The 26,410-nt window shown below is 37.9% G+C and overlaps 1 protein-coding gene across 10 annotated transcripts; it reads left to right on the top strand.

Annotated features, from left to right (window-relative positions):
- The first annotated feature begins 40 nt into the window (after positions 1 to 40).
- Positions 41 to 25,631, top strand: Cryz (crystallin zeta). 10 transcript variants are annotated; one of them, XM_015490520.2, is made up of 11 exons: positions 1,943 to 2,096; positions 2,833 to 3,032; positions 5,682 to 5,805; positions 7,218 to 7,370; positions 7,936 to 7,996; positions 11,084 to 11,247; positions 15,785 to 15,836; positions 20,106 to 20,255; positions 23,979 to 24,080; positions 24,173 to 24,268; positions 24,707 to 25,631. In XM_015490520.2, exons 4-11 carry the CDS (start codon positions 7,351 to 7,353, stop codon positions 24,866 to 24,868), a joined length of 807 nt encoding a protein of 268 aa, XP_015346006.1. In that variant the 5' UTR covers positions 1,943 to 2,096; positions 2,833 to 3,032; positions 5,682 to 5,805; positions 7,218 to 7,350; the 3' UTR covers positions 24,869 to 25,631. The 10 variants fall into 10 exon arrangements, with proteins under 10 accessions (XP_015346001.1, XP_015345999.1, XP_015346004.1 ...); XM_015490515.2 differs by lacking the exons at positions 1,943 to 2,096; positions 7,936 to 7,996 and adding an exon at positions 41 to 178; XM_015490518.2 differs by lacking the exons at positions 1,943 to 2,096; positions 2,833 to 3,032 and adding an exon at positions 139 to 178.
- The last annotated feature ends 779 nt before the right edge of the window (positions 25,632 to 26,410 follow it).

Below are 26,410 nucleotides of genomic sequence, written 5' to 3'. Positions count from 1 at the left end.
AGATGACCAAACTTCCTTGTCGTGCCGCCCTCGGTAGATTCTCCGGCCCTCCCCAGCAAGTCAAGAGAAGCGCGCCGGCGAGGCGGAGCCTGCAAAACTTGGAAACTGCCGACCCGCCCTCGTTGTTTTGTAGATTCTGAGGGCGCGCGGGCAAGTTTTAATCCCCACTCTAAAGGCGGTAAGTGGTTTTTAAAAGGCCTCTTAATTGTTCAGCCCGAGAATCCCCGCGACTCTCGTCCAAACTGAACGGTGCTGATTTTGTCTGCACTTTTCTCCTGCCTTGTTCCCTGACAATCAGTGCACCGGGAGCTCGACAGCGAAGCCGTTCCTCTCTAGAAGCCGCAAGTTTTCAGCTGAAAAATCAACTGGGGAGTTTTACCTTTTGGTCCTGGCCGTCTGGCCTGGTTTCCAGTAGGATCTTCGTTTGGGATGCTGCACCGCGGGTCGCTGCTGCCCGCCCCCAGCCTCCAGCTGGCCTGTCCCTGGGCGGGTGCTACCCTGGGGGACATCTGCAGCTGCGCGCGCCAGTCGGCACAGGCCCTCTGGCACTGCGCGGCTACAGGAGATTGCTCTCCCTAAATTCCCGCAGCTGTAGGTTTCTTAGCGCTCTTAGGGAAGTAAACCTGCTGTCAGGATTGCAGGCTGCCGTTTAGGAAGAAATATATAGTTTTATGTATAAATACATAGTTTTATGTAACCCTCACCTAGAATAATCTTCAAAAGGAAAAAAAAAAATCCTATTAACACTTGGCTGTATATTTACAGTTTCAAGAGGAGACTCATCTTAGTGACCCGGGAAGTGACTCGGGAAGGTTCATTAATGATTGAACCATTCAAAAGCTGAAGTCTGGATTCCTTGTCCACAGCTAATGAAAGTGGCAGTGTGAGTGCCATTGAAGCCACTGTGACTGGTTATTGCATTAGAGACTTCAGTAGCAGATCTCATCTCACACAGCTCTATCCCAGCACTGGAGAGCAGCCTGCCCTATTCCATCCAAGACCTTGGAGGGGTTCTGAATTATTAACCGCCTCCCCACTTTACCTTTCCTTATCTAAACGGACCCAGAGATCTTAGTGACAAGATCACACATCTGAAAAAAGAATTGCTGACAAACCCCCACCACCCTCCCCACCCCCATTTCTGGGATAAGAAAAGTAAGCAGTATATTTACATGAGTCATTCTTGATCAACAGCAACACGTTTTGTAATAATTGGGATCTTTTTCCAAGTTTTCACTTTTAATTTTTTTTTGCCAGAATTCTTACTTAATTTTCACCTCTGCTTTTGTCTCATAATGTGCCTTTATTCTGGCTTTATGAATTGCTGTACTTTAACTTTCATTTAAACCATGTGGAAACCAGCATAGCCTGAACACGACCAATGCTAGAAAGAGAATTTTAAGTTTTGTACATCCTAGATTTTTGAAGTATGATTGGCAACTAGTCAGAGGCAAAAATCAGAACCAAAAATTACACTGAGGTAGTCCAAATAATTTTTAAAAGTAGGCATTTGATAAATAGAAAGGCCTGTTTGAGGCACACTTTAATGAAAAAACAGAAGCAGTGGAAAGCCATGCCTGTCCACTGTGAGTCCACAAATGATTTGCTCTGAATATTCTAAAACTTAGCATATGCAAGGCTTGTGTAATGGTTAATTTGAATTTTCAACTTGATTGGATTAAGAGATGCTGAAGATTAAGAGGATTATGGGTATGCCAGTGAGGGTGTGTTTAGGAATGCTTGGCATGTGGGATAGGCACCTAAAATGGAGACCATTTCTAAGCATGGGCAGCACTGACCAATAGGATGATGGCTTGAATGGAATAAAAGTTGGAATAGCAAGGAGGCAGCAGCAGACGCAAGCTCCATTCTTCTTGATCAGGTTCTTGATTGCTGCTGCAATTAACTGAGGCTATCAGTTTCTAGCTTCTTCACTCTTCCAAAGCTGATTCTCCAGAAGCCTTTGGTCTCTAACTAGGGTAGCACTATTGATCCCTCTTGTTCTGGGACTTTAGCCTCTTGGACTGCGCAGCTACTGGTTCTTCCAGCTCTCTAGCCTGCAGAAGGCCATCAGGGACTATACAGCTTCTGGTCCTGTAAGCCAGCCTAATAAGTCCGCCTTTTATAATTATACTTCCTGTTGATTCTGTCCCTCTAGAGAACCCTTGACTAACACAGCATGCCAGAAGAACTCTGCCTGATTAGTTGCAGTTAATCTTCACAGGAGCCCCATGCTCCGGAATATTATCTCTATTTTCCAGATAAGGGAATTATTAATTTTCCTAATAGAATCATGTCTATTGTATTTCTGCTGAATTTCTTGACTTACAGGCATTTGAGAAATTTCAAACTAAGTAGATACTTAATCATAAAATATGTAATCCTACCTGAAGTTTAATTAAATTTTATATTTCTAACTCAGTCTCTCACACTGTCAACATTATGAAATTTATTTCTAGAAATTGAGGGTAATCTATGCCAAAATTTCTAAGGTTGAAGGTTAAAGGATTATATAATAAGGAAAAAGATCTGTAAAGTGTAGGACTTGGGTTCTAGCTTTGTTTCTGTGTGATCCTGGCCAAGTCTCTTAAGCTCCAGCAATGTTTTCTCATTCATAAAAATTATTTTTATGATTATTGATTTTATTTTTACTTCCACATAAAATGACACTTTTAACCACTGTTGTTTCTCTGTTGTGAAAATATTTTTATAGAGTTGAAAGACTCATGCTTTTTAAAAAAAAGTCAAATATTGTGGGAGTTTCAGAATTATCATAATTTGCTATCAATATGTCATATTATTTTATTTTTATTATAATTTCTATTGACATAGTACCTGTATTATGAAGCAGATGAGGAGCCCATAGTTGATTTAAAAGGCAGAGACCAGATTGGAGCCTGACCAATCAGAATGGCCAAGGCTCTGGGGAAATAAGATCAAGAGAAGCAGATCAGAACAGAGTGCTGTCAAGGTCATGCATCCCATCTCTGTATAAGCTCCTATGGAGGATGTGGTAGTACTGGGCAAAGCAGGTGGGTCTTCTAAATCCAGTATTAAGGATGAGTCTTCTGTCCTTTGTTCCTCCCTATTTGGCGGTTTCCAGAACATAGGGGAAACAATGTATGTTAGATATAAGGTACATATCCTATTTTAGAGCAATTTTGATTTTTATTATTACTACAGTTTTTTTTTAAGCTAATGATCTCTGCTGATGGAAAGATGTGAGCACTTGAAAGAAACAAATAGTAAATAGGTCCATACTGAAAATGGAAAGTTATGCATCTTACATGGGGTGTATGAGAGAGAGTGAGAGTACAGAGTGCACAGGATCTGCAGGAGTAGGGCATTTTCTGTGTGTCCTTTGTATTTTCTGGGTTTAGTATAATACTTCACGTATATTTAATGTTCAAAAACTACTTGTCAAATAAATAAGAACCACTTATTGGTATTAAAATTTTGTTTAAATGATTATCTAGACTGGATTCTTTGGGGATAAGACCTTGTTTTCCTAACCAGGTTCTATAAATGTTGTTATATTGAAGATGATTATAGAAAATAGAATGAAGTATATTTTTATGAATCAGAAAGAACTAATGCTATGTGCCATATCTACTGTGTAGTAAATCTGAGTGGAAACCCAGTTTTCAAATGAGAACACAAGCTCATAATGTTAACTGCCTTGCTCAAGCTATGAGGCTAGTAAATGATAGAGCTGGGATTCCAACCTAGGGCTATTGGACTCCAAACACACACACCTTCCATGGTACCATGTTGAAAACAACATTAGCAAACAAACAAACAAACAAAAAGGATAGGCAAAAGCTGTGTTCTTTTTTCTACCATTCTACCATGGGAAACTCTGATCTTTTTCTGTTTTATTTTGTACTCTTTTGTGTCTGTGAGGTACTGGGGATTGAACCCAGGAATATTCTATTGCTAAGCAACATCCTTTTATTTATTTTGACTTTTTTATTCAGAGTCTTGCTAAGTTGCTTAGGGGTACACTAAGTTGCTAAGGCCACCCTCAAGCCTGCAATCCTCCTGCCTCAGCCTCCTTCCTGAGTTGCTGGAATTACAAGTGTGTGCTACTATGCCAAGCTCTGCTTTCACTGTCTTGTCTATGAAAAGTCCCAGTTTGAGTGAAAACCTGGAAAGAACTGTAGTGAGATTGCTGGGTACGACTGTTTACCTTTTCTGGGTCCTTTGGAGTGATCCATCTACCTGCAAAACTGTGTAGCTGCTGTGCTGTCTGTGCAGCTCTGTTTATACCCTGGGTCTGCATCTCCCCCTTTGGAAAATTTCATATTTTCCTTTGGAAATTTCACGTTTGCCTTTGTGCTAGGTGCTGTTTTATAACAGATCATTTGAACTAAGGATTTTAAAATGGTAAATTTCTTATTAATTATATCAATAACTTTCCATTAATAATACTACCAAAATGCTTTTGGCCCTCCTTCCCCCACTCCAAGCACACATGGAATGACACTTTGTAACCAATATAGGCCCTGGGCTGAGTAGTCCTGTGCTGAGCTCTGATAAAAGTCTGAATTCTTTGATCACAGGTCCTACTTTTTGCAGCTCTTTCAGATTGTAGTGTTTGTGTTTAAGGAGTATGATTATTGCAGAAGTTAGCAAAGATGTTCTAAGCAGTAGCATAATCTATAACAATATTTGATTTGCTTTACTTCAAGAAATTATAATAACTCACAACTAAATTTATGGAACTGTAGTCAACACCTTTTCATTACATCTCTACAGGTACAGAGAATTTCCCAAACTTACATGATTTTATATCCTCATGCTCTTTGCCTAAGAGTTTATTTTAACTCTCAATTTTCATTTTATTCTAATATTAACAGTGGTAAGACATAAAGGTTAGCTAAGCCCTTGTAATTTACAAAAGATTGTAAAAATTGCCTAGTGTTTTTTTAGTTTTTAATGTTTTTTCCCCTTTTGTTAAAATGATCTACATAAAGCCAAGTGCTTCAGTTTGATACATCTCAAAACTTAATGCTAAATGAAAAAGCAAATTGCGTAATTAAGTACAAAACAACTTAAAGTTTGCAAAACAACCTAAAGTTACAAAATAGTAGCACAGATTGCTTACTACTGCACATGGGTGTGTTAGTGGTAGAATGTACTTGGGAATGATTAGTACTGGATTCATTAATGAAAGGTTCAGAAATGGTTTTAGGGACGAGCACAACAAGCTTCATGTTTTTAAAGATTTAGATTTTTAAAATGTTGAGGTTTGTTAAAGTTAGGTATGAAAGTGTTTAATTATATTCTCCATATTTCTCTATGCTTGACATATTTCATAATCTTATCAAAATGAAGTCTATTTATCTAATAAATCTTATATTATCTCCTAAAATTTTCAAGATGTTGCAACCCAAGCTTATACAAAAGAAAGCATAAGATATGGTATCATGTTGTCTATCCAGATGTTTCTGTTTGCATGTTTGATTACCTTGTTGAAAGCACTGAATCCCCACAGGAAGGCTTTGTAGCTGAAGGATTTGTAAGATGAAAGATTCTTAAACATGAAATGAGATCAGTGGTAAGCTCGTGACTTAAATTGTTGTTTGAAAAATTGTTTGATCTGCCCCCTCCAGGGTGGAGGTGGGGGAAGCCTAGTGATAGCCTAAATACAATATGACAATATTTTAATTTTTTTTTAGTATCTAGGTCACCATGGCAACTGGACAGAAGTTGATGAGAGCTATTAGAGTTTTTGAATTTGGTGGACCAGAAGTACTGAAGCTGCAGTCCGATGTTGTAGTACCGGTTCCAAAAGAGCATCAGGTGGAAATAAAACCCTCATTCAGGCAATGATTACACAGAATGTGAAACCCTAGCACATCAAGTTAGTGTTCAAAAGCAGCAGACTAACAATGATTTATAAAGACATTGAATTTGGACAAAGTTTACACTGGTTATATGCATGAACTCTGGCAAAATTAACATAGAGCTAAAAATTAGTGAAGTAAACATATGAAAAGAAATAACCTCTGGTTTTAAGAAAATTTTTGAAGTTGAGAATCAACTCACATAATGTAATAATTAGATTTTTCTGAATGGAGTCATACGTAGTTTTGATACCTTTTTTTTAATCAAAAACTTCCTTGGTTTTTATTTTGCACATGATGGGGAAAAAAATTCCTTCTGCATTCATACTTTTTCACTTACGAATTAGGAGAGTTTAATTGTAAAGCTTAATCATCTCAAGTGACTTTAACAATATCCTTTTGATTCAAAATCATGTGTTTTTATTATTGTACCTTCCATAGCTCCCTAGTCTAATTTCCTTAGCAAGCCTTAGAGAGTTTTCACAATTTGGCTTTAACCTACCTTTATTTATTTCTTATCACTCCCTCAATAGACAGTGCTGTAACAACATCAAACTTTATTCATTTCCCCAAGAAGCCCTTTCATTCCTTTTGTCTTTGCATGTACTATTCCTTTTGTCTAAAATGATCATTTTCCTCCCATTCCTATAGAATCTCTACTCATCTTTTAAGACTCAATTCAAACACTGCTTCCTTCTTTTGGTTTTCCTTATTCCTATCGCAGAGTTCATCACTTTGTATTAAAGAAAACTTGGCTTCTATATTAGAAGTAACCTCAAAATCTTAATGTTTCAAAAATAGAAAATTATTTCCCACGTTTTAAAATGTTTGTGGGTAGTCCTCCAGCAGTGACTTAGGAGGACACAGGCATCTGTGCTCATCGGGCTCCACCACCTTCAGCACCTGAGTTCTGAGGTTCCCAGGAAAGGATATAGAAGCACAGTGTGGATTGCCTAGGAAGGTTTTGATGGGCCAGGCCTGTAAGGGGTTTTCATCACTTCTGCTCACTGTCTGGCACTCAGGCCCCTCACTCTTCTTAACTGATAAGGAGGCTAGGAAATAATGTTTCCCATGTGCCTAGGAAAAGGAGGAAGTAGATTTGGTAAAATATAGGGTCTCTGCCACACATATCTTTAAATATTTCTTCTAGTGTTTTCCCAAAATCTTTTTAATATAGCACATAAACCACTCTGTTTTATTTTGTATTTACATATTGGTTCACAAAATTAGAATGTGAGCTGCTTGAGGGAAAGGATTAGTTTGTTTTGTTTTCTCCATTTTTATAGCTCCCATAATCCATTTGGTTATAGCATAACCTTAGACTAATGCCTAAATGCTCTGTGTAACTAAAATGCATTGTCATTTCAGGTTCTAATCAAAGTCCACGCTTGTGGTGTAAACCCAGTGGAGACATATATCCGCTCTGGTACTCATTTAATTAAGCCGACCTTACCCTACACACCTGGCACTGATGTGGCTGGGGTAATAGAGGCCACGGGAGATGAAGTATCTGCTTTCAAGGTATCACATTTTAAATTATTTCCATTTTGACTTACTTTAAAAAAAAAACATTTTAGCATATCTTTAAAACATATCTGCATTTAAGACTTTCAAAGGCCCCATTACCCAATTTCTGCCACTTGGGGGACTCCTCTAGTCAAAAAAGAAATGTCTTATCCAGAGAGTTTGTTTGTTTGCATCAGTCTGAGCAAATGCTGGATGATTTCTATATCTAACAACTCCACAGAAGGAACTGTGATCTTTTTAGTTTAATAAAAATATGTAAGAACACAAATAAGGAAATTATAGTGTTTCCAAACTCTTGGTATTACATAAGCCAGTTTTATAAATTTAGTTTTACAAAATAAAGGAAAATTGAATTCTTTTGAAGGATGAGAAAACTTGAAAACATGCGAGGTCATTGTACAGTTTCAGAACTGAGTCAGAGCAAGGTCAATGGAAATGTTTTGGTCAGGGCTTTTGTTATTTATATGCTAAAAGACATATAAAGCAGATAGTATATTCATAGCATACTCATGTTCTAGCATCTTTTCTGATAATTTCTTGACCTACTCAACTTTGGCAGCACATTTACCAAAATTAGGCTGGGATGGAGAAGATTAACGTGCCCCTGTACAGGAAGACGGGTAAATTCATACAGCTTTCCACTTCTCAGCCTGTGGCAATCTGGCTTCTGCCCCCACCGCTCCACTGAAACGATTCTTGCTAATGTCACTAATGGCCTCTGTACTGCGGAAGTTAATGGGCCCTTTTATGTCATTATCTTTCTTGACTTCTCAGTGACATTTGACACTCTTAGCCACTTAAATTTTCTTAAAAAACAAAAAACAAAAAACAACTTTTTTCTAAAGCTTCTGTAACATCATTTTATCCTGTCCTCTCTTGGCTTTCCCCTCTGAGCATTCTTTTTCAGGACTCTTTTTCTCTGTGTCCTCCTTAAATCTTTGTGCTGCCCAGGGCTCTTTGTCCCTGTTTAGATCTCGGCTTTTTGTATTTGATGTCTTTCCTGATGATCTCAGGCCCTCCCTTTATTTCCTTTATCATATGTGTTATCTTAACCTAGAATATTCTACTGAGCTGTTCAAAACAGTAGCCACTGACCCTATTGACAATTAAAAATTCCAAATCAAATAATTTAAATTCAGATTGAAAGTGCAGTTCCTAAGTCATACTAGCAGCAATTCAAATGTTTAGTATTCACATGCATCTAGCTGCTACTCTACCAGTCTTATTGTAGAGTATAACCTAGACACAGTAGGACAATATATTAATTTTTTTCTTAGTATCTACCAGATAGTACAGATATCTGAATAGATTTCTATCAGTACAGAAGTTCTGTTGAATAGCCCTGGACCTCCATAGCCAGGCTCTGGGAACCTCTTACTCAGTGAATCTACAAGAAAGCTCATCTTTTCTCACTGCAGATCTGCTCCTCTCTTATGTAACTGCTTTGGCAGCTTCTAGGGTTTGAGGCTCATCTTAGAACTGCATTCTCTCTCCTCTTTCCATACCCAGCACCTATAGTTTAGTTCAAGCTATCTTACCTACTTAACTACACCTCTGACCTGGGATTCTGTGGTAGACACTTAACTTACTACCCTCTCTCCTTTCCTTGAGAATCTACTCCTACTCTAGAATCTTTTCCTAGCATGTAATTCTGAGCATTTTATACCTCTGTTTTAATTCTTGCATTAATTCCTTATAGATTTCAGGGTATGGATGAAACTCATTGTTATGGGATAAGAGGGTTTCATGCTCTCTCCCCCTATCTTATCATTTTTATCTCCTACTCCTTCTCACTCTACAACTTACTCTTTACTAATGAACTATTGTCCTTCCCTGCACATCCCATGCTCTCTTATGTCTGTGTTTTTGTTCATATTGGTTCTTCTGCCTGGCAGAAGAACTAAACTGAAAGTTATATACATAGAGTCAAGTAACTTCATGTTACTTTTGTAACTTTAATTTCTTTCCATTTTATTCCTGAAATCATTACATACCACACATGAAGTATGTAATGCCAGTACTTACCTTTTTTTTTTTTTTGGTACAGGGGATTGAACTTAGGGGTGCTTAGCCACTGAGCCACATCCCCAGCCCTTTTTTATATTTTATTTAGAGATAGGGTCTCCTTGGGTTGCTAAGTACTTCACTAATCTGCTGAGGCTAGTTTTGAACTCGACATCCTCCTGCCTCAGCCTTCCGAGTTGCTGGGATTACAGGCATGCACAACCATGCCCAGGTTTAATACTTACCTTCCTATTGAGAATTGATGCTTATAATGTCTCAGCATTTATTCCCGCCTCTATTTCTTTGCTATCTTTGTTTTCATGACTCTTGTTGATTATTCCCAATTCTTGTTTTCAAAATCTTGTCCTATCCTTCAAGTTCTACCTCAGATATTAGCCACTCGATGGAGCAGTTCCTCCATTTTCTCAACTTAGAAGCAATTCCTTTCTTTTTCTTTTACCTCTCTTTGATGGCTCCTTGTGTTTGTTTTGCTTTACAATTATTTCTGTTCTTCTCTCTCCTCCTAGAGTTTAGGGTGCTTAAGATTAGAGATTGTGTCTTGCTATTAATTTTCTTTGCAGAACTCAAAATAATGCCTTCCAAATTGTGAATTCTTAGTAAATGATTGAAATTGAAATCAGTTCAACAAGAGTTTAAGCTGTAAAAGCAGGATTAATCTTAACCTAGGCATGCTTGACCCTTGCAGGTGACATTATTAAGTGGTAATGCTTGTCTTTGACTCTCAGGTACCTTTTGGATCTTTTCTCATCTCCATCCCACAGCATAATGTTGTTACTTTTTCAGGTTTCTTTATTATAGGACCAATTAAAGTATACTAAGTAGTCATTGCCTCCATGTTTTGCCTATTCCAAGGAATATTTACCTTTATTTCCCAAAAAAGAGGATTTAAGGGGGCTGCTTAAAGTGAGCAGAATGATTTTCTAACATGCAAATCATACTGGACCTCTAATGCCATGCATGTGCTTTTCAACAGCGAGGGCCCAGCAGGAGTTTATTGAGAATTTACATGTTTGGTGCTAAAGTGAAGAAACCTATCCTGGCTTGTCTTGCTGTTGGGATCCTGGCATGGTTTCCTGTTTCTGGATTTATGCATAAAAAATGATAGGAGTGCATCCATGGAGAGGATTTTGAACAGTTGTTTGTGTATTAAAGAAACTTCACATTTTTGTTTATTCTCTCTGGTATTTTGTGTGTGCATGTGCACGGACACACACACATACACACACACACAATAGCAGTTTGTATTAATTACCTTTGACAAATTGATTGATCTGAGGAAATTACAGAACTTCTTTGTACCTCAATTTCCCCATCTGTGTAGTGGGATAAATCTAAAGTGAAGATAATAAAAGTGCACATCTTACATAGGTAGTTGTGAAAGTCAAATAGGACCAATAAGTCACTGACACAGTGCCTAACATAGTAAATTCTCAGTAAAGATGAGTTGTCATCTTTGTCATCATCAGGCTATTCCCAGATTCCTTCTTTTATTTTTTTTCTATTTTCTTTCATTGGTTTCCATTAAGAAAACATTTAAAAATGTTCAGTATTTTAAAATTATTTTTTATGCATTCCTAAGATGTAGAAAACAATATATAAATACACATTTCTTCTTATAAAGGTTACAACTCATCTTGGCATAATTTTGAAGCCCTGGTGCACATATCTATCTCTTCCCCTAGAAAGGTGACAGAGTCTTCAGTACCAGAACAATCTCGGGGGCCTATGCAGAGTATGCTCTCGCAGCAGATCATACTGTTTACCCACTGCCTGGGAATCTGGACTTCAAACAAGGCGCTGCCATCGGGATCCCGTACTTTACTGCCTTTCGAGCTCTGCTCCACAGGTAATGACACACTCAGTAAATTTTATAGCTAGTGCCAGAGGAGGGCACTGTGAACCGCCATTCTTCCTGCCATCTGTCATGCATCTGTCTGTCACTTTGGGTTACTAGTTTTATACCATCAAACATTTATGGAATGGAAACTGCTGATTTGGGTGATTGTGCAGATCACTGGGAACACAAAGCAGAGCAAATACCATCTTCATGATGATCGCAGTAGTGAGGGAAATAGACATAAGAATAATAGTATTTCTATGTAATGGGGAAAGGACAATGGTGACATGTATGTGGGGATTTGTGGGATCTCAAAGGATGTATGTAGTGATGAGGTTTGGCCCCTGGAAGATGTGTGAGTCTTGGATTACATTAAAGACATGGTTTGGAAATTCTGTTAGCTATTGGATTCACATGTGCAGCACCTTAAAAGTGCAGCAGAGGCCCCCACCTCAGCTCTCCCCCATCTGAGAATCTATATTTTGGTCAAATCCCCTTGGCATTTGAAGAACATCAGGGAATTTGCCTGGGGAAGGGTAGCTGGTAGGAGCAAGGACATTCTCAACAATGGGAATAGAATGATGTGTGGGGAAAACAGTATGGTGTCTAGGGAGAGCTGTAGCAATTTGGTTTGGTTGGGTAAAAGACTTCAAAGAGTGGCAGAGAATAAAGTTGGAACATAACCTCTCAATAAATGATAGCTATTATCATCAAACAGGCAGATTTCAAACTGTAGAAAACTAGGCTATGGAGCTCACACATTCTTAAGGAAGTTTTGGAGGTCATAAAGTGTTTTATTCAGGAGAGTGCTGTTGTTATATTTGTGATTCATTGAGATCACTTATCTGCTGTGTGAAGGATGGATTTGAGGACAGGAGGAGCAACAGATAGGAGAATACCGTAGGAGTTTCCTCTGGACAAAATTCTTGTGATACAAAGTAAAGGTCATGGTAGAAGAGATCATGGTAGAGGATGGAGAGGAAAGGACAACTATATAAAGTTGTCTATCTAAAGGACAACTATATAAAATCAGGAGGATGTGGTAGTTTTTTGCAGGTATATAATGAAGGAGAGGGAGAGCTTAAGGATACTTATAGCTTTTTAGCTTAGATAGTATATAACTACGACAGAAAAGGAGTAGAAAGTCTTGGTAAACTGTTTGGTTTTGGACTTGAAATTGTGAGACAGTCATCCCATATCCCAATAGAGAAACTCAGTAGCCTGTAGGATAAAAGAATCTGAACCTTAAAAGCTAGAGATATAAATTTGGGCAAGTCATCATGTAGGTGAGTAGATGAAAAGTGGTGGCAGTCCCTTGGGGAGTGAGAATAGGACCCTTGTGAACATTTAAGAGCATAGGCAGATGAAAGTTACAGAGTCCTCAGGGAGCTGAAGGGAATGGATCCCTAAACCAAGAGTGTGGAGATCACAATATTCATGAAACACTCAATAAGCACACAGGCTTTGAAGATAAAAGACCTGGCTGGGCCAGAGTCCTGTCTTTGCCTAAATGACCATGGTCAAGTTACTTCCCCCTCTCAACTGTAGTTTACTTATTTGAAAAAAGTGGATAATTACAGAGTCTACCCTCTAGGGGTGTGTTGAACTATGTGTGTGAAGCTTTTAGGGTGGCATCTGGCACAGAGAAAGTGCTCAGTTTGTGTTGGTTGTGGTAGGAGTTGTGGCTTCCTAGCTAGGAAGGAGGGACACCAGCTGTCAGCAGTGATCAGGGAGGAGAGGAGAAGGTTACTGTTGAAGAGAATGGGGGAAGGGGGAAGAGGTTCTTTTTTTGGATTTTTTTTGGGGCGGGGGTGTACAAAACTTGAACATGTTTATAGCTAAGAAAGGAAGGGAGGAAGGAAGACTGATGGAACAAGATCTTGTATAAGGCCACATGGAAAGGACTTAGGACATTGTAGAGAGATTGGCTTCAAATATCAAAAGGACATATTTACCCTAGAAGGGTAAGGATCATAATTATGGAAAATTCTGTGGGGGTATAGAAGGAGCTTATGTGTGATTGCTTCACTTTTCATAATGAAGTAGGAGGCAAAGTGATCTCTTGAGAGTTAGAACTGAAGGGCACCAAAATACAGTGTTATAGGATTTTCTTCCATAGTACTAACCATTTGGATAAACATTTGAGGAAGTTAGGTTTTAATGTTAATCCAAGACTGGAATATTAATAGCAAATGGAATAGTTCAAAGGAACTGAGAGCACTGAAGAGAGAGAACTAGGGCACCCTTCCCTGGGGTCCAGGCTGGGAAGGAAAGGAAATGATGTCAGGAGCAGCAAGTGAGCAGATATAGAGCTGGTGAGTGATAGCCATGTCTGTGAGTTGAGGAAGAGGTTTTGACAGAATATGGGCTCTCAAAATCAGGGCATCAGGACCAGGGTTGTAGCTCAGTGGTAGAGCACTTGCCTAGCATGGGTGAGGCACTAGATTCCATCCCCAGCACCACATAAAAACAAACAAATAAAATAAAGGTATTGTGTCCATTTACAACTAAAAATATTTTTTTTAAAAAATCAGGGCATGAAATTCCTGCTGCAGCATTGGCTCTTGGTATCTGACATTTCTTAGGTTCAGTGATTGTTGGCGTTCATCAGATTTAGCCTGAAAGAGAATGGGTAAAGCAGAAAACCATTTAGGAATTGTGGCACTAGATTTTCTTCTTGGTGGTTGTTGAAATCTAGAATAGGGCTGGATTCAGGTGGAAGAGAAAGCCTGTATGTCAGGTGCAAAGAGTTTTCAGTGACCAGAGATAGTAGAGGACAGCAGTGTGAAGGCCAGCCCGCTGCTGGAACCCAGGCCATGACCCCAAGGGAAGAGGACTATGCTAGTCAGGGCTGTCCCAAGAGACTGAACCAACAGACCCTGTGTATGTGTGTATTTGTGTGTGTGTGTTTACACACACACACACACACATATATATATATATATAAAAGCAAATGTTTGTATGTATTGATTGATTGATATTAAGGAATTGACTCATGAAACTGTAGAGGTGTGCAAGTCTAAAATTTGATGGGATAGGTCAGCAGGTGGAGGCTCAGGAGGAGTTGCAGTTTAAGTCATGAGGCAGTTCACTGGCAGGATTCCCTCTGCTCAGAATGTCAGTTTTGTTCTATATAGGCCTTTAGCTGATTGGATGAAGCCCACCCACATTATAAAGGGTAATCTGCTTTACTCAAACTCTACCATTTAAAGTGTTGGTTTCATCTAAAAAAACACCTTCACTACCCAGAATAGTGTTTGAACAAATATGAGGCCCAGGTGAGCTGATAAATAAAATTAATTACCACAATGACTCCCTGCAGGGGCTGTGATCACAGTAGCAGGGATTTAGAAGAAGGTTTGCCTGCACTCACCCCAGCCCTGGGCATTGAGAAGAGCATGTTTTTATAAAAGTTATAAAATTTATAAGATTATAAAATTTATAAAAATTCATTGGAATGTATTTCATATTCTAGAATATAACATTAATAATCCTATGCCCTTATTTTTTATTTTGCATTTTATAATGTCAAATATTTTTAGTATTGATTATCTCAGTTTATCATTCAAACCTTCAGTTTAACTCAGTGTCCTCAATCCCCTTATCTCCAAGTGAGAGTGCTGGACAGGCATCCTTTGTTGCCATTTATCAGCTGTTGTCACACAGATACAGCAGGGCTCCAGGCTCCTATGTTCTCACTCTCACAATAAGCATGGTGTCCCTGGAGAGTGACCACCTCACATTGTTCTAGAAAGTAAGAGCTCCGCCAGAAGAGTCAGATTTGGATCACATGGCAGCTGCTGGCCGTGACATTAGCACTTGCCCATATGGAAGAGTGGCACATCCCCGTTGGTGTGTATTCTTTGTTTTCGGTGTGTCCCAGAAGTGTAATAATGTGAACCAGCAGTAAAAAGAATATGTCTTTTCACTAGAGGATCTGGACATTTGGGGGGTGGCATGGGACCTCTGTGACAGGATTTATTGTAAGTCCTTTGCTGACTCAGCACTGTTTTCTGAAATCAGAGCCTAGAGGCTGGTGCCTCTTGATGTTCAGAGGCAAAGAGAAGCAAAAATATTTTCTTATCCCTGGCCAAAAATAGGCTGGCTTCTGTGTTTACTTGAGTATTACTCTGGACCACAGAATGAAGACTTAGCTGTAATAAACCTGCCTGGAGACACTTTCTGTGGGAAGCTGGGGAAGAGAGACTCCAGTTCCTCGAGGCTCAGCAGTTCCACTTAATGTATCTACAAGGACAGTAGCCTCTCAGAAATAAATAGCACAGTGCCTGGCATATAATGACCCCCAGTAACCATTTGCTGAACAGATATATGAACTGAAGATTTCCCTTTATCTGTGGCTCTAAAGAACCATTATTTGATCCTGTGGAGTGTGAAGAATATTTTGGGCTGTATTTCAGGATGTATCTGTTCTTTGGGTAAATGTTGGATGAACTAAGGGTAGAAATGCCTTGAAGATAATGACAAAACACCAGCATTTAATTATCTTTAAAGAATAAAGAGATGGAACCTCTGCTTTCTTTTACAGCGCCCGTGTGAAAGCTGGACAGAGCGTTCTGGTTCATGGGGCTAGTGGAGGAGTAAGTATTTTTTTTTTTAAGTTTATATTTAAGTGAGCTTGGGTATATGGGTTTCACAGAGTTCAAGTTGTTTTTTAAAAGTCAAATTTATAAATACGGTCATGGCCACTTTTGTCCCTATCATATGGTGAATGAAACTTTTTCAGTCTCCTAAAGGTGATTGTCGTTACCTTATGAGCATTTTTTAGCTAATAAATTCCACAGAGCATCTCATCTTAATGTCTGTATTAGACTTTTTTTACCTATGTTGGGGGTGGACCAAGATAAACTGGCTTTGTTTTTGCCTTCAAGTAGCATGTTACAAGAATATTTATTGAGAATTTCAGACAGTTATAAAGGTTAATATTAATTCCGTATTCCCTTAGATAAGGAAATAAAACTCATTAGAGCATCCTCTGTGTGGTCCCAGACTGCAGCGAGAAGCTACACTACTCAGTCCTTTTTACCTCCCCTCCTTTCTTGCCTGCTGCGCTTTGATGACATTCATGGAGTGCACGGTATACAGCTGTGTCCTTAACACCACAACCCAGGGCTTAAGATGCTAATGTTGGGGAGGGGGGTGAGGGCTCAGAACTTGTAAAATAAGCCCTTCACAGAAATCACCCAGTACCAAGCTGTCAGAAACCTCTTCAAGAACCTGGCTGCCAATGGGCCTCTGAGGAGCTTAGAAGAAAAGTTAGAGCTCTGAGGTTGGAATTTAACAAGAAATCCACATGACCTCTATCCTGCACAGAAAGGCTTTGGAAATTTTGGAGACAAGATTTTGTGTTTTCAAAATAAAGGGCCCAGGCTGAAGTGGCTCACCTTGAGGAAGCTGGTTAACCCTTTCTGAGCACTGTGTGTTCTGGAGAGTACACTGTAAAAAGTAATCTATTATGTGGTGTATTATGCCCTGAATAATGAGAATGGTATCCTGACCTCCAAAAATGGACATGTGATTCAGAGAAGGCAGTGCATTTTTGTCTATTTCTTTAGATGAATCACAAGGTTTTACATCTAGCTTCCTGTATACCTCAGATAGATCAATTCTGAAGGACTTCACTGCTCGGACTATTTACTAAAAACACCAAGATTGTCTTTATGGGGCTTGAGAAAATATGACAGATAAGCTCTGTCAAAAATGCCTATTGTTTAGCTCCAGAGAAGAGGCTATTTTTGGGTTAGGTTAAATTTAACCCTAAATAACTGAAGGTCTGTCAAACACATGCATTTATTTAAATTGCTCTGGCTTTCTGAGAGTGACCTTATGCTCTGTGTAGTAGAGAAAGATTTCAGTAGGAAGGAGAAGAGTTTAAAGAAAAATCTCCCTTTATTCTCTTTATTCCCTTACTCTCTTGTAAAAAGCCCAGTTGCTTCACCATGGTTTTTTTTTTTTTGTTTTTTGTTTTTGTTTTTTTTTAAGGTAAAATCCACACTGTTCTTGGAGCTGGCTGTTTGTTAAATCCTTGCCTGGCAGGGATAGGCTGGCGACCTGGTGTGTGAAGCGCTTCTGATCCTCCCTGCCCTATCAGAGGGAAACAGAGTGCTGGGTTTTGCCTTGCTTCTGTTTGTACTTTCTGTCCTCATTTAATTCAAATTCCTTTGGGATTATGTTGTGTGTTTAAAATGGTGTAGGATTTATAAACACAGCTATTGTCCTGATATGTTGGTGGGGAGTGCCCTATTTTAGTGTTAGCAAAATAAGTACAAGAAAAATAGTTGCCACATAATGGTGCATAATCTATTGAAAGAGTATTGCTGGTAAAATTGTTGATGAGAAGAGAATAAACAGTGCTTTTACAAAGCTATCAAGTACCCTTCAAAGCAGAGCACAAGGAAATATACTTACATTAAATCTTTATTTTAAAATGTGGTTTTATTAGAGGTCTGTGATTTTTAATAGAAATTCAAAGTAACAAAAGTCCATAGTGATGACCCAATAGCATACTGTGTTTCATCTAGTTGGGTACCTCTGTTGTCCATCAGGTGGTGAGTTCTGTGCATTTGTTGGTGTGTTGGTTAGATCCTATAAGTGCCTGCCATAACCTGACTGTGTTAGATCATCATTCCCATGTGCATTATAATCTTTAAGGTCTATTTCAGGCCTGGGAGTCTGTGATTGCTACAATTTTAATCAGTTTCTCTCTCATCATTGTTCATTTAGATTATTTTCTGTTTTGCCCAACCAAATCCTTCCTTTAGATCAGTGGTTATCTTTGGCTTGGGTGTGTATGGGTGGGGGAGTGATTCCACATCATCTGCTCTTCCTTTTCCTGTCGATGTCTAGAGACATTTTTGGTTGTTACACTGGGGAAGAGGATTCTGGCATCTAGTGAGCAGAAGCCAGGGATGCTGTCAAACATCCTTCAATGCTCAGAATAGTTCCCCACCACACACACACAAAAAAGATATGGCCCAAATGTCATTAGCACTAAGTCAAGATTTCATAAAAGTATGTGACATTTATCTATATCATTGATTTGGCATATAGTAAAAAAATTATTTCCTGGTATTGTTATTTAAATAATTGCTCCTTTATCTATGTTCCTAAATTACTTTTCTCTTTTGTACTAAGCACCTTTATCTGGCATTCTAGTGACTTCGTCCACCTGTAAGATGATGAATCTCAAGTGCATTTACCCATCTCTGAAGTTCAAGTCTATACCCACTCTGTCCTCCTCTGGGGAGTGCTGTGCAGCTCCAGTGTGTTTCAAGTGGACTATTGCTTTCACAAACATGATGCTCTTGGTTAATAAAGCCAGTTGATCTAGCCAAAGACCCAAGAGACATCCTTGACCTTCTTCCTTGCCTTCCATATTTGATCTGTGAGGAAATCACATCAGTTTACTTCTAATTATATGAATTGTTTTTGTTCTTTCTCCTGCCACTACCTTAGTCCAAGCCAGCTTCATCTCTTATCTAAACTGTTACACTAGCTACAAAATGATCTTTATTCCCCTTTCCTCTCCTCTTTCTTTGTGCCTCGAATATAATTGGAGTGACAATTTTTAAAGTCTAAGTTGATCATATACTACTACTAGACACTCCAGTGATTCTGCAGAGTTTTTAATAAAATCTAAAGCATTTATCTCACCTCTAAGGTCCTGTCACTTTGGCTTCTCTTTGTCTCTCTGGACTCATCTTCCTCTCTCTCTCCCTTGCTTGAGTCACATTGACCCTCTTTCTGTTCTTTGAACACCTCAGGCACATTCCCACTCCACCCAGTTCACTACCTGCCCCATCCCCCTAGTGGCTGCCCTGATGTTCATGTGGTTTGTTGTTCACTTCCTTTAAGCCTCATTTCTCAAGAGTGGCCTTTCCTGATAACCCAAATTGCCCCTTTCCTTATTTCTTTCTAACCCAGTAGCCAGTTTTATTTTTTTCTTAGCATTTACCATTTTCTGAATTTATTCTATTCATTTATTTATTCATGTGTTTATTATTTTCCCCTCTCCTTAGAATGTTAAGTTTCTTACATTGATCATCTTTAACACAAGAGTAAACACTCAATAATTGAGTAGCACAGTTAATTTGCCCATGTACCTGTCTCTTTTATTTAAATGGTATAGGCCTTATTTGTTATTTAGTATATTTTTTAGTATGTTTTTTAATTAGTTGAAGTATAAAGTCAGTGAGAATTTTCAGATCATCTTTAAAGCCCATACCTTCTGCACAAAGCAGATGCTAAGCAAACATTTCAATTTTGATACAGTGGTTAAAAATTCATGTTCTATAGTCTGATATGATTTGGTCCAGTCCCTGTTACCTTTCTGTATGTGACTTGGGCAAGTTACTTCTTCTTCTGCTTCTTTTTTTTTTTTTTTGTACGGGGGGTGGGGATTGAACCCAGGGGGTACTTTACAGAGCTACATTCCTAACCCTTTTTGTATTTTTATTTTGTGACAGGGTCTTGCTAAGTTGCGTAGGGCCTTGCTAAGTTGCTGAGGCTGGCCTTGAACTTTAGATCCTCCTGCCTCGGAATAACAGATGTATGCCACAGTGCCTGGCAAGAAACTTAAGCCTCCTTGTATGAGGAATAGAGACAGAAATAATATTTACTTTAGGATCATTGTGAGGATGGAATAAATCAGTATATAGAAAGTATTTAACATGGTACCTAGAACATTATAAGCACTCAATACAAGTGAGCTATTTTTCTTATTTCTTTACAAGCTAAGTTCCTTAAAGATAGGTTAAATCCCAGAAGGACCTGAAGCTCATTTAATGTTTATTAAGTGTTTTCAGGAATGCAGAAAATATATAACTATTGTGTTATATTTTGTTTTTCAGGTTGGATTAGCAACATGCCAAATTGCTAGAGCTTATGGCTTAAAGGTTTTGGGCACAGCTGGTACTGAGGAGGGACAAAAGATTGTTTTGCAAAATGGAGCCCATGAAGTATTTAATCACAGAGAAGTTAATTATATTGACAAAATTAAGGTAAAATTTTCTCCAGTATATATATAAAAGTCTAACATTGTTGATTGGAGACTTACATTTTTTAATACATTCTTTTACCAACTACTCTCTTAAAGTTGTTTGCTTCTTTTTTTATGACTGTGTTTTTATGCTTATTTGTGTTTTAAAGTTTTAATTAATTTAAAAATCAGATGTCTCGTTTTTCTAATTTTACTATCATTTCTGTATTGTGTATAAGTACTAAATAAAATATAATATCCCTAAAGCCTTATGGCTATAAAATTTGATGCTCTTTAATGCAAATCACATTTTAAATACAACTATAGTTTTGTATTTATAGCTATGAGGTATCCTTAATATAATTTCTACTGATGTAAAATTTCCATGCAAGGTGAGATACCTGGTATCTGTCTAGTTTTCTTATCTATAAAGTATTGGTTAACTGGGTGCTGGAGGAGTCATCCATAGTGGTGAGGCAGTATTTAGTTAGCTGCTGAATATTAACAGAGTTCTGGTCAATTCTCAAGTTCTCCATTTGCACTCTAGTAGCAATTTGCTAAACACTGATTACTTTGCTAATCCTCAAACCACAACTTCCTTATGTTAGAAAGAATTAGGATTTCTCAGGTACTGAATACTTCTTAAAATAGATTAACTATGGGCTGGGGATGTGGCTCAAGCAGTAGCACGCTCGCCTGGCATGGCTCAGGTTCGATCCTCAGGACCACATGCAAACAAAGATGTTGTGTCCGCCGAAAACTAAAAAAAAAAAAAAAAAAAAANAAACAAATACCAAATGTCTTCTTTGATATAATGAGAGCAACTAAGAACAGAGCAGGGAGGAAGAGCAGGAAGAAAAGATTAACATTAAACAGATACATGAGGTGGGATGGAAAGGGAGAGAAAAGGGAAATTGCATGGTAATGGAGGGAGACCCTCATTGTTATACAAAATTACGTATAAGAGGTTGTGAGGGGAATGGGAAAATAAACAAGGAGAGAAATGAATTACAGTGGATGGGGTAGAGAGAAAAGATGGGAGGGGAGGGAGGGGGGATAGTAGAGGATAGGAAAGGTAGCAGAATACAACAGTTACTAATAGGGCATTATGTAAAAATGTGGATGTGTAACCGATGTGATTCTGCAATCTGTATTTGGGGTAAAATTGGGAGTTCATAACCAACTTGAATCTAATGTATGAAATATGTCAAGAGCTTTATAATGTTTTGAACAACCAATAAAAAAAATAAATTAAAAAAAAAAAAAGAAAGATTTCTTGGTCATATGTCCAGGGATCTAGGATCCCTTACTCAATCCTAATACCATTCTCCAAAAATATTTGCAAAGATGGAAATGGCCTGTTATTTTGAAGATGTGTTTCTTTGTTTGGCAATAATCTGATTTCAAGTCCATAAGGTCTTGTAGCTTCCATCCCTTCCACTGATTGCTTCTACTGAAGTCTTTCCCACTCTCCAAACACATCACTCTCCTAACCTATCATCTCATTCCTTTTCTTTGCTCTCCTTTTCCACCAAACTTCTCAAAGAAGTTAGTAAGTACTACTGCTTTTCCTTCCTCACCTCTGATTGCAGTTTTGCTTCCTTTCCAACTTCTTAAACCGCTCCTCTGAGGTCACAGTCTGCTCCTCTTATCTCAGTTCTCATCCTGTTTGATTTTTTGGAGCATATGACCCTGACCACATCTCCTTAAAGCTGATTCTCTTCTTGCTTCTCTGACTGTTCACCTTCATTTCTCCTTCCTCTTCATATGAATGAAATATTGGTGTTCCCTGGTGGTTTTTTTTTTTTTTTTTTTTTTTTATCCTGGTCTCTCTTTCATGTGCTAGACTTTCCCCTAATCAACCTCATTTGTCCCATGGCTTTAGGTTTTACCCATGTGCTGCTGATTTCTAGAACTGACTCTGGCCTGATGTCCATTCCTTCATGCTGCTAGACTGCTAGACCTCACCACTCATCTGCTCACCCAAGATAGGAACTCTCATTTTATTTTAATCACCATTCTCCCTTCCACCCAAGTTTGTGACCTCATTCTGCTAGTTTCACCTCTCACATGCTTTTATGCAGACCTTTTTTATCTATTCCACCCACCTGTGACTTAGTTTAGGCCTCAATTTCTTTAGTCTTAACTATTAATCATAGATTAGCTAATAGCCCCTTTTGTCTTTTCCACTTTTTAATCAGACTTACTTGTGTTCTTCCTTTAAAAAAAAATACCCAGAAGTAGCTAAAATGGCAACTGCTTTAGAAAAGGAATTTTTGACCCTCAGTCCCTACTGCTGTTGCAGAGCCTAAAATAGTGCCTGGTTCATGAATGGATGCACAAATTCCAAATCCTTTAATATGGCATTCAATGTGTTGTTGCAATCTGTATCAATTCTACAGTCCCCTCTCCCACAGTGCTGTGGTTTGGAGGAGCAATCCCCAGAGACTCATGCATGATAGGCTTGGTCCCCAGCCTGTGTCACTGTTGGGAGGTAGTGGAACCTCTCAGAGATAGGGCCTAGTGGGAATCTTTCAGTCGTATGGAGACCTGACCTTGAAGGGGATATTAGGACCTTAACTCTTCTGTTTCTCACCATGAGGTGAGCAGCATGCTTCATCATGCATGCCCCCCATGATATACTGCATTGCTATAGGCCCCAAAGCAATGAGGTAACTAACTGACCATAGACCAAAACCTCCCAAATTGTGAGCCCAAATAACCTTTTTTTAATTTAAATTGATGTTTTGTTAACATAACAGAAAGCTGAATAACATGCACCTCCTCTCCCTGCTACTCCTCCTCACCCAGATACATACTTCAGTTTTCCTAGAGTTCCAATCCTTGACTTATCAATTCCTTACATTTTTGGTATCTTAAATTGAGACTTACTCCATCTCATGTCTGGCTTCTCTCACCTGCCTTCCTTTCTTTTTGCTTAGAAAATTATTTTCCATACCCTAGGCTCAAGTCATTGCCTCTGTGGTTGCAGGCAATCAAATTTTTAATCTTTTTCTTCTATCATTTATGGCTTATTCTGATAATATAATGCTTAGGCCATTACATTCCAGCTCTGCTTAGTATTTTCTCTTTCTTCTTAACTTTTTTTTTAGCTCACTATGTCCATTCTTTGCATTCTAGTATAGTATCTGCCATGGATATTCTTTTTTTTATTGATAAAATGAATATCACGTAGATATGTCTAGCTTTTTAAAAGAGCCAGATGGAAACCAAATTCTCAGAGCCCAAAAGAAAAGAATTAGTGTGACAATCAGATACAATCAGATGATAAACCATTTGGAACAAAACTTCATGTACAAACACACACACACACACACACACACACACACAAATCCTGCAACACCAGAGTATTTGTTACTTAATAAAAATGGAAGCCCTCTGGGGTTTATGGATTTTGATTTGTTCATTTCTTTGTAAAAGACATTTTAAAGATGTGAAATCTTTGGCTAAGTAAAAAGTGGTTTATAGCACCTGAAAATTCCAGGGAGACTTTATTTCATTACATCAATTTATCCAGGACAAACCTTTATCATTTTAGATGTTGTGGCTGGTTCCTTGGAGTTACATCATCATTATATAATTAGATCATTTTAAAATTTACATTGTTATTCTTAAAAACATATCTTATGTGTCATTGTCACTTGAAGTGCATTTCTGTAAAATAATAGCTATTTTACAGTTTTTTCACTTATTATCTTACTCGCCATTCTTTTTTATTATGTAGAAATCTGTTGGTGAAAAGGGGATTGATGTGATTATCGAAATGTTAGCTAATGTGAATCTTAGCAATGATTTGAATCTTCTGTCATTTGGAGGAAAAGTAATAGTAAGTATTTTTCATTTCCACTTTAAAGTTTTACTGCAGTTTAATGCTCTCCTGCAGCAATCTTTGACTGTAGACCTGTTATTTCATAATAGGTTGTTGGCAGCAGAGGCCCTATTGAAATAAACCCACGGGCCACCATGACGAAAGAGTCTAGTATAACTGGAATCACTTTATTTGCATCAACCAAGGTAGGAGAAGAAGTGCTTCTAATTTTGTTAACTTGGACATTGGTACAGTTTGCCTAGTCTGACAGCGTGAAGTTAGGGTAGATGCTAAGCTTGGTTGTCTGACCAGAGGAGTGGGTAAGGTTAAGCGACCTGATGGGTAATGAAGGCAACAGTACAATTTATTACCCAAGTCAAGACTCATGAAAGAGAAAGGTGATACTACCAGTAATTATTCAAGACAATAGGTATTTTATAAACTAACACTATCCCAGGCAAATGGAACTTATTGTTACTCTTTAGAGAACTAGTTTTTCTGTAGTTCTGGACAAATTGACAAAAGCCACCCATTTGTAGGAGACTGTTTGTGATATAAATCTTAGAATCTAAAGTTTTTGAAAGCTTCTAAAAATTAAGTCATATAGTCTACTACAAAAAAAAAATATTTTTACTCTCTTTTAGGAGGAGTTTCAGCAATTTGCAGCAGCCCTTCAAGCAGGAATGGAAATTGGTTGGTTGAAACCTGTGGTAGGGTCTCAGTATCCCTTGGAGAAGGTGGCCCAGGCTCATGAGGATATCATTCGTGGTAGTCGGCCTCCTGGAAAAATGGTTCTTCTCTTGTGATAATTCCTTCTTCTATAGTCTTCTTGTGCAAATAGGAGGCATTCTGTCCTCTAGACTTAGCCTACAGTTTCTTTAATTAACATTCAATTGATTTAGTGAGTTTCTCATATTAAAAAACAAGATTTTTTTTTCTTTAAGGAACAGAGAAAGTGGAGGAAAACTTATTTTGTAGCTAGCCATATTTTATATGTCTTCTATCTCAATTTAAGGAGTCGTCATAGTAGGGAAACAGCATGTTGGTGGTCATATGGCATTAGTGTGATTTCAGAAATCTTGAGTGATTCTACCACTTGATTAAAATGTGCGAATTTAGCATAAGACTCTTTGATTTCCAAGCCTACTTATTTGTATCAACAGTTCACTAATCTTCTCTGATTACCCCATAGCTGTAATGGACCTGAAACTCTCTAGACATTTTCATACTAATCTCATTTGAACTTGTAATCTTTTGGAAAGGCAAAAATATGTAATACCTGGAGAAAATTTTTTTAGTTTTTCCAGTAATTCCCAAACTACTAGAATATGCACTGCATTCCTAATTGATTACCATTTCATGCTTTTAGTCCATAATGCTAGGTGCAGAGTCACCAAACAGGTATTTCTTGATTCATTAGGTTTTCAGAGTAGATTTAAGAGTTACTAGGTTTTGTGATGTGGGTCACATATTGTTATTTAAATTAATAAGTTCACTAATTTTGCACACTAAGAATGGTCTGCTCTTTTTTTTTTTTTTTAATTCTGTAATAAATCCTATAGAATATTAGCCCTGTGTTTGTCTAGTGTGTCTTTGTGCAGTACTGGTCTTACATCATTTCTGCATGACTCCTAATGGTTACTTTACAGTGTTCTCTGTTCTGGAACTTCTTTATCTGAACTGAATAAAAAGATGGCCTTAGTAATCATTAGCATTATGTTCAAGGAAATAAGGTTTGTTTTTTTTTTTTTTTTTTTTTTAGTATATTTTTCCTTCCCATGAACACATCCTTCTGTTTCTTATTATATTATATGCTTGATTATCTAATCTGATTTGTTTTGTTGAATGATAACTTCTAGTCTAAACATGTAATCCTGCTTTAGTAGTGAACAGAAAGCACTGCTAATTCCAGAAATTGGCTTCTGGCTCTCTATGCTGTGACTGAAGTGTTTTTGCTATTATCATTGTCTGAGATCATAGGCTATTTCTTTTACAGGTTAACGGTCCTACAAAATAACATTTTTGGGAAAAGAATCAAAGCAGTATCATTAATCAGAAGGTTAGCATTTTATGTGTTTCCAAAAATAGGGGATTCTTTTCTAGGCAAAAAGACAAAGGAATAATTATTCTGTAAAAGTCAGTTTAATGTGTTTGTACACTTACCAGATCCATAGAATGAGCTAACCTGTCAGTCATCTTAACACTTCCCAAGTCATTAATACAGTTCAGTTAATATTGAAGGCAAAACTAGCCAAGCTCTATGGATTAATGGCAGTGATTATGATTATATAGCTTTGGAATCATTTTCTGTATGAATATCCTTGTAATTCTATATATGGTCTTCTCCT

This window comes from Marmota marmota, unplaced genomic scaffold (assembly GCF_001458135.2).
Source record: "Marmota marmota marmota unplaced genomic scaffold, marMar, whole genome shotgun sequence".
NCBI lineage: Eukaryota > Metazoa > Chordata > Mammalia > Rodentia > Sciuridae > Marmota > Marmota marmota.
The sequence above is the reverse complement of the archived record's forward strand: the minus strand, read 5'-3'. Positions and strand labels throughout refer to the sequence as shown.